The sequence below is a fragment of the Triticum aestivum genome, chromosome 7A (assembly GCF_018294505.1).
Source record: "Triticum aestivum cultivar Chinese Spring chromosome 7A, IWGSC CS RefSeq v2.1, whole genome shotgun sequence".
In the NCBI taxonomy this organism is placed as follows: Eukaryota; Viridiplantae; Streptophyta; class Magnoliopsida; order Poales; family Poaceae; genus Triticum; species Triticum aestivum.
In genome coordinates, this window is record NC_057812.1 from 271,182,318 (window position 1) to 271,190,960 (window position 8,643).

General features: G+C 41.1%; 1 protein-coding gene across 26 annotated transcripts; it reads right to left on the reverse strand.

Annotated features, from left to right (window-relative positions):
* Positions 1-434: 434 nt before the first annotated feature.
* Positions 435-8,287, reverse strand: LOC123152122 (uncharacterized). Of its 26 annotated transcripts, none has more exons than XM_044571732.1 (13): positions 7,750-8,287; positions 7,422-7,506; positions 6,451-6,538; positions 6,139-6,204; positions 5,784-5,846; positions 5,196-5,323; positions 3,719-3,836; positions 3,366-3,614; positions 3,161-3,244; positions 2,723-3,064; positions 2,557-2,631; positions 1,578-2,480; positions 435-1,507 (listed from the first exon to the last, which is right to left on the reverse strand). In XM_044571732.1, exons 6-13 carry the CDS (start codon positions 5,307-5,309, stop codon positions 1,440-1,442), a joined length of 1,953 nt encoding a protein of 650 aa, XP_044427667.1. In that variant the 5' UTR covers positions 5,310-5,323; positions 5,784-5,846; positions 6,139-6,204; positions 6,451-6,538; positions 7,422-7,506; positions 7,750-8,287; the 3' UTR covers positions 435-1,439. The 26 variants fall into 26 exon arrangements, 25 of the variants coding, with proteins under 25 accessions (XP_044427667.1, XP_044427664.1, XP_044427669.1 ...); XM_044571729.1 differs by having other exon boundaries at positions 7,720-8,287; XM_044571734.1 differs by having other exon boundaries at positions 7,598-8,287.
* Between the last annotated feature and the right edge of the window lie 356 nt (positions 8,288-8,643).

An 8,643-nucleotide genomic window follows, 5' to 3' on the forward strand; every position in this document is an offset into this window, starting at 1 on the left:
ACACAATCAACAGTTCGTAGATCCTCAAATGATTTGGCTCCCCTCACGTGATTTAGTAGTATCCTCAAATAATAACGCTCTCCTTCAGCAGGGTGCGCAGACACAAGTCTACCAATCTGAATTCGTTTCTGCTTGCAACGTCTCCAATTCTTGCAACTGCTATCCCACACAAAATATTCTGGAAACTCCTTGTACAAGAAATTCCTTGCAAAAATATCAACAGAACTCATTCTAAAATATTCACTAAGCATTGTTTTTGAAGATGATTCTCTGCGTAACACGCTATCCAAATTATCAGAATCTTCATAATGCACAAGATGCATATTTGGCAAATGGACCTGTAACTGCAAAACTAGAGGTGACATCTCACTTAGATTGAAAGAATAAATCCTCCATATAGCCTCTGGAGGTGATATAAACCTTGCATCCCTATATTCGCGAATCTCATCAATAACAACATTATCTCCTCTGGACTCAATGACAAAGGATGCGCGATCATGACCTTTGTAGATGTATTTAAATAAATATTTAACGGCCTTAATGCTAGAGCAAACTTCTACATTTATATGGCAATTATATCGCATAAGTAGATATGGACTATAAGGAACAACCCATCTATTATCCAAGACCGCACCCCTAATGCGAACTCGACAACCATCATCCCTCCGTCTATAAATTGGATATGAGTCCTTTCCTTGTAGTGTTTTCTCTGAGAATGTCCGTGGATAATGATATCTACAACTTCCATTTTCCATGCAAGTACTCTTACTGTTGAGAACTCCGCATGGTCCATGCATCATGTGCTTAATAACTAAAGCATGCAGTACAGGGTATTTGTCTTTATCTGGGATCTCTGCTGATATTATCTCATCGTATTGATCTGGATTAGTAATCTTGCAAGTTGACTTCAAAATAATTAAGAAGTGTGCATGCGGTAGGCCTCTCTTCTAAAATTCTATTACATGAACATGTGCAACAACTTCACCAAATAATTTCCTCTTGAATAAAAAATCTTTAAGATCCTCCAACTTTGCCTTGAAGACCCATGCTACCAAATCTGGACGATCTTGTGGCGATTGACCTGGTTCCAGCTCTCTAGTTATCTCTTCCCATTGCGGGTTGCAAGTCATTGTAATGAATAAGTCTGGCTTTCCAAACCTTTGGACCAATGCCATTGCATCTAGATACCTTCGACGCATGTCTCTTGGTCCTCCAATAAATTTCGAGGGGAGCACAATACGCTTTCCAGTCATGCATGCACGTGTCTCACCGGCTACAACACTATCAACCAATCCTTGATATAAATCTGCACGTATGAGAACCTGAGTTGACGGTTGTAAATAGAAAGCCAACCTTATTGATTCAATCTTGATGTACATATCAACAATATACTGTTGAGTTAATCTCTTTCCAAATAGTAAGACGTTGAACTCGCCATCTTATATTTGTAACTTATAACAATAATATTCCCTTGGTGATACACAAGAACCAGAGCTCTTTTCCACTCCTGCATTCAAGGCAAGTTATGGTTAGATAAATGAATCTGAAACAAAGTAATCAAGCAAAAAAAAACTTGCCTTCTTCACTGAGAGCATTTGCTTGATCATTTCTCTTCCTCTTACCATGGGGAGCAACTTTTGGTAAATTCAGGTTCCATCCAACTTCCCCATTCGGGAAAAAAAGTGGATACGACAATGGATCATAGCAACCATGGTATGCTTTTATGTATTGTGGTTTATCCGATTTACCGTAAACCATGATACTCCTGTCAAAATAACTTCGAGGATTATTTCCCTCGACCCAAATTGCTGCTACTTGTGATGTTGTCAGAGCATTATATACTCTTTGATCTAAGGCAATATTTGTGTTAAGCTCAATATTATATTCATCAAGGTTTGGAATAGAACCAAGGTTTCTAAATATTTGTGCATAAGGATTACTTGAAAGTATATTCACCAACTTCCGGATCAGAGTTTGGTCAAGGTTTGGCGAGTGAAGAAATCTTTGTTGCAAATCTGCATCCGTGTCATAGAAGTATAACTGTAAATGCTTGGGGCCATCTTCTTTTGGAACCAACTGGTCAATACGGTGATAAATTTGGCCCTGTGCGCAAAAGGTGTATACTCCAAACCTCCTATTGCAGAATCTTCGGTCCAGGATCACACCAAGAGAGGTAAAAGAGAAATGAGAATTGAAGCACCGTATATGATCTTGGAAGTATTTTGCATTTGGATCCTGGCTCATGTACAACTGACGCAATTCATCAGGAACCACTGGGGTTACTATCTTTACTTTTCCATTCATGCAACAAAATGTTGGCGTCTCATATTGGAACCTTTTCGCATTGCAATGTCTACAGTTGGGCACTCGCTCTAGAAAATGATAGCCACGGGGCAATTTATGATATATATGATCATATGGATCTGCTTGTATGCATTTTGTGACATGCTTTGGCTCTTGATATGATTCAAAGTCAAGACCTGTGTTTTTCAAAAGTAATTTAGTAAGTATTACAAAAATTGAGAATCATTGATGAAAATATCAGTCAATACTTACATGGTCTATTATACATTAGACTCTCATCATCCACATCATCGTACTCAATGGAGTCTTCAGTATTTGCCAGATATTCTGTTAAAAAATTATCTCTAGTTGTCAATAGATGAAATGCTTGCTATGTGCAACATATAATTAAATCATTGTTATTTATGACTAACATTACCATGAATGGCAGGAAAAGAATCCTGGGGCACATAAATGAGGTCTTCATGCAAGTTGTTGGTCTCTCTGCCACGATCCCGTGCAGTACTACAACTTTCTTTTTCTGGCCTCTGTCTTTTATTATGGCCACAAATCTCTTGTACGTGTGTTTCTTCTTGATCATGTGACAGTTCTGAGTGCATGTTGACGCAATGATGTCGCTTACGCTGACGTACATTTTTCAATTCATATTTTGCAGCTTGATCTTCCAAGGATATTGATGATAAATATATGCCAGATGGACTGATGGTGAATCGAGTTCCAGCTTTTGGACGACTTGTGCCAGAACCACCAACATCCGCCACTGTTTTAAGGAAAAAGGGTCAACGACAGTGTGATGAAATATACAAAAAAATAAATTTTGATATTTGATATTTGTTAATTCATTACGTATCACAACCTTGTTTTCCTTTTGATGAAGACCCCAGTTGAGTAAATACCGAATCATGCTTCTCATAGTTTGAACTGGCCACGACTTCCTTTCCTGTAATGTAGGTTCAACCTTATCCCGTCAAAAATTATACATCATATATTAAAGAGGTAAATGAACATTCAACGGTCATTGATAATATGAGAAATGAATATTTTGTCGATTAGAACAGTACCTGTCATGCATATGTTCTTATTAGCTCTTGTATTTTTCTGCTGGGGTGCTGGTTGTGTATTGCTACAACTTGCGCTGCACTCACGCCTCATTCTTTTGTACTCACGATTCCTTTGCAAATAGGCTTCCCTCTGATATGGAGTCATTTGCAAGTATCTATCCCGGTCACGGTAACGCTTACGCTGGGAAGAATTCATTTGCGTAGCATTTCTGGTTTCAACTAAAGGATCATTCTGCTCTCCAACGACAGCTAATATTTCCCCACAAAACAAAACAAACAAAAAACAAATAGTATGTCAAGGCAAAGGATTGATAAGGATAATAATTAGATATCAAGATAATAAAAAAACTTACAGTAGTTCCTTTTTGGTGAAGTTGTTGGGTGAACATTTGTAATATCTCTGAATGGAACCCGGCCTTCCATCTTGTCGATTTTACTTGATTTTGTAAGCCAAGTGTTTTCAACCACAACCTACAGTATAAGCATTAGACCATTTTTTAGGTTACCAAACCCAAGAAAAATAATTAAAGCATATACAAATATACAAATAGCCATGAGACATGAACAGAATGAACATATGTTGCATTGCCTTTCAAGTGTACTGTTTGGACAAAAACACAAACACCTTGCGTGCAAGAAAAGTAGAAAAATCAGCAAGCTACAATCGGACCAGTGGATATGTATTTCATATCATTGTAAGCAAGAAGAATCACTTGCAGAACATTCTCACGCAGCAAAATTCCCAAAGGAGCAGAAGAATCAGCAACCTCACCTGTGATCAGCGGCACCTGTGGTCAGCTGGCCGTAGATGGATGTCCAACTACTCTGAGCCTGGAATCACCAGACGCAAACAAATTTCGGAGCAAGCCACAGACTGCAAGGAGACAGGGCTGGAGATGCAATCTGGACGTGGAGGTGATTCGGAGGTGCTGCCATGCTGGGTGTGTGGACGGGGGGATGGACCAATGGAGCTGGTGGTGTGTGACCCGCGGGCTAGAGAAATTGGAATACTGGATACGGAGCATCCAGATTACAGGGGAAAGATCAGCGTGAGGAGGTTGGCGGGGAATTGATTTGCCAGAGCCTGGAGGCTACCGTGGGTCGTGGAGTTCTCTAGAAGCGCGGCTCATTTTCAGGTTTGGCGGGATTGCGTGGGTGACGAATCCGGGTGATACAGGCCATTCGATTTAATAAGTTGACGGCCACAGATGATTCCATCTTGGATGTGGCGGGTAAAACAAGAGAGAAGAGGGCAGATTCAAATATTCAAAAAATCGTGTACTATAGTAGTATAATATTATAGTAGATAGCTCCAAGAAGAAATAGATTACATGTACTTTGAGCTGCCACTAAGTTGTGAGTTGCTGTCTAGCGGCCACAACTTCCCTTTGAGCCGCCATAGCCACTGTTTCCACATGTGTAGGTTGCTGCTGCCAACAACTCTTATTTATCTGCACCCTCCTTTTTACAAAAGAATATAAGGTTTAGTGGTTTAAACATTTACTTCCTCAAATAGTCCAATACTAATTGCTTCAAACGACAAGTGCTATCTTTCAATCCCCCCTTCCTAGTCAAGAGGTAGATCATCACACTGGAACTGCTTTAGGGCTCATAGCCTAATGCTAGAGACAAGCAAAATTTGTTCTTGGTAAATTATCAGCAAACAACTATGACATGCCGCCTGAGCACTTCTACTGAGGGGCTCCAAACCCCAGGCCCCCAACTTCATTTTTGAATTTGAGTTCAGTAGCATGTCGTCATCCTCATGAGCACTCCCGTCCAGGTACATAAAGAAGAAAAACAGTGACACTTACATTAGGAAATACCTACAGGATCCATGTGTAGAGGTAGTGAGGCAATTGAAATTGGCCCAAAAGACATAACTTCAGTGCTGGAAGAGTCGCACTGTCGACCACTGAGTCTTGGCTGCTTGATCCATCCCATTGTGGTCGTCGGTGCTGATAGAAAGTTAGATAAAAATTGTGAACAAAAAAGTAAAATCCCCTCTTCTGGACAAAGTAAAATAAGAACCTCTGCTACTCTAATGTACATCCATGCAACCAAAACTCTGAGAAATACTCATAGCAACACTGATCAACAGTTCTCGAAAGACATTCCAGATTTTTGAACAACTACAGGCCATTAAGTATTAACAATATCCAGAAGTTGTAAGCCCATGGTACACCTACTATCTGACGACTAACTATATCCGAGCATTTATTCATAGATCATGCATACTCATATTATTTTTATGTACAGAATCATGCTATATCTTTGTTAAATCAATTCCAATGCATGCACATGCACAAGTCTGAACTAAACAACATATATGATGCATGAATTAAATGTAAACCAGCCAAGCCCCATGTGAAATAAAATACTGAATTTGTAAATTGATGAGTGAGAGAATTAACTGACCAATAGTTCTGTACTTCAGCAAGATATAGATGACAACATTCTAAGAAAAGAAATCACACTGTCCTACAGAGAACAATCAAACCATTCCCGGTTCAGTTTAGTATAGAAGTACTACACTACTAAAGGAGAGCTAGTTCTCACATAGGAACAAAATAAGATCAATCACGCAGGGTCCAACATTCATATAGATAAAGAAATATCTATGCAACATCACGACACTTGCAAGGTAACTGTAAAGCATGCACATGGCACATCATATAACTATCCGAAACTTAAACGACTTCTATTTCTGATTTAAAACTGAATCTAGTTGTAAATATGTTACAACATTCAATGAAGATTGCCGATTCTATACCTCAGATGTACCAGAAGCTGTGTCCATTTTACTCTGCTCATGTTTCTATAAAAAAATCATATGGCTCTGAAAAGAAAAATAGCAACGTTAAATGAATATTTTGGAAGTTTATCATACGAATCATGTCAATAAGGACATTTAAAAGATTCTAAGCTTGCAATAATCTTTCAGCCCAAAATCACCGTCTGGATGCAAATAAGCATGAACATAGAAAGCGGCAGCCAGTTAGGCACATGAAACAGCGAGCTTCACAAGAAGTTTACGGCATGCTGGTAAGCACAAACGCCGAGGAAGTGGTAGTCAGTTAGGCACCTGAATAAAATCAAGCTTCACAAGAAGTTTCTACTGTGCAAAATGTCTCTGAGCATCACACAATCATGTTTAAAAGCATCTTATGATCCTGCAATCAACAATGTGAGCTTATTCAGCAGATTGCATAAAAACCTTTCTCGGTGATTAATAGGCTGGACAGAGCAATTGCCAAAGGTAGCACTTATGCATAAAAGGAAATAAATGGAGGAAAATGGCATGAATTTCTTTAGCCTGAGCGAACACTACAAACAAATTCCAATAACACAGAGCAGTAAATGGTCCACATGGGAGCTTCATTAGGCAAGCAACCTAGCTAACAAATATTTGTTGCGTCCCTACTATGTGGTCGTACATGAAGAATCAAGAACACACGTGCAAAAGGCTAGTTCTAACTAAATTTAACTTTCTAACTGAATTTAACTTTCAGTTGGCATTTATCTCTCATGGTAGTTTCCATTTTTTTATAGAGAAACAAGATAGAGGAGAGCCAAGTAGAGAGGAGGCCGTGGTGACCAAGGAAACCTAAAATTCTGGACTGAACAAAAAGACATAAGTTAGGGAGAAATTTAGGTCGGTAGACTGCTGAGCTCCTGCATATGCATGATTTTACAAATGTGATACCTCGGTGCTCCCTTCAGTTTTGAACGACTCAAAGCATCTAATTGTTCTGTTCTAAAATATTTTAATGTCTGCACTTTGGTACAGCAGCAACTGTCATGAACTGAATTATGGCTGAAGAATAAGAAAGTAGAACCTACAAAGGTCTACCATGCATACACAACAAATCTGAACAAAAATAACGAACACTAATGATTCCAAGCAGCGCATAGCAAAACCATACTTTTGAAATATAACACGGGTCATTTTTTATGTATTGTATATTAGTGCATTACTTATACATCAGATATCAAATTAAGCAGAAGTGGGTAGAAATCAGCAGAAGTGGACAAGAAAAGTCAGCAGCCCATCACCTTGCAATATATATAGAACATACTTTCACCGACCATCATACCGCTAAACAACAAGACGCATAGGCCATCCACTTGAATTATTATTCTGCAACAAAAGAAAATAAAACACACATAGAGTACCAATTAGAAGGGCTCCTGCACACCCGTCAATGGTCTATATGGCAACAAAAACAAACCATTTGGTCATTCATCAGGCTGATGGTGTGCATTACGTTGGGCTTGCTTACATGGTACATAGGCATTTAGGCTACAGAAATCTTTAGAGATCAGGAGTGCATGCAACAGAGGGGAAGCTCACCTTGGGTCATGCAACGGAGGGGAAGCTCACCTTGGGTCTCCCCAAAATTTTCCCATGGTTGGCAGAGGAGGTGAGGCTGGAGGCAGAGGTAGCGCCGCCGCTCACGGCATAGCAGAGGCGAGCCGGACCGCCTCCCTAGCTGGCTGGTAGCGCTGCCTCCATGGGGACCGGCTTGCTCCTTCACCCTGTCGCCGACCTCCTCCCTCTTCCCTGTAGCTTCACCACATCGCGACGGGCCGACTGTTGCCTGCCCTCGTCCCCCGCCTGCCCATTCACCCCACCATCGACCTCGTCTAACCCGCGCCCGATCTGGAACCAGGCATCGATGACGGGCGCAGATAACAAAAAGAAGGAAGGTGAGGTGGAGGGGCTAGCATGGTGGAGGAGTATTATCAGGCGGCGGCGAGGCTCCGGGGCGGAGGCCGTGGTGACGCGAGGAGGAGGGATAGAGGCGGGAGAGGTTGTGGGGATCGAGGGGAAAGGGGGCTAGGGTTTGGGCGGTGGCTGGTGCGGGAGTGGGACGAGGCGAGGATGGATTGGCTGGGGAACGCAGGGTGCGGATTGGGGAAAACCTCATGCACGCGGGCGCGGCCAACCCAGCCAATACAGTCACGAGACGAGCCCATTAGTTATTGGGCAGAAAAATGAACCGTGAGGTGAAAATAATTTAACCGCAAGTGAAGATCCAACGGCTTAGGCGCGCCAGAAAGTCAGATCGGATGGTTGACGAACCCCCAATCGGGGGAGCCTTCTGGAGATGAGTTGGCTAGCTTCTGTTTTGTTTTAAATGAGTGTTACAAGAGTTGATCTACCACGAGATCGTAATGGCTAAACCCTAAAATTCCAGCATGTCTGACTATGATTATGAGGATATATCTACGGACCTAGCCCTCTGGTTTATATAGACACAGGAGGGATCTAGGG

What these genes read in the sequence shown, in the direction of transcription:
- LOC123152122 (XM_044571732.1), bottom strand. Translation starts at nt 5,309, where the DNA reads ATGGGATGGATCAAGCAGCCAAGACTCAGTGGTCGACAGTGCGACTCT. An exon ending in TTCACCAAAAAGGAACTACT is followed by an intron (nt 3,615 to 3,718) that starts GTAAGTTTTTTT and finishes GGGAAATATTAG; the next exon opens with CTGTCGTTGGAGAGCAGAAT. An exon ending in TTCTTTTCCTGCCATTCATG is followed by an intron (nt 2,632 to 2,722) that starts GTAATGTTAGTC and finishes ATTTTTTAACAG; the next exon opens with AATATCTGGCAAATACTGAA.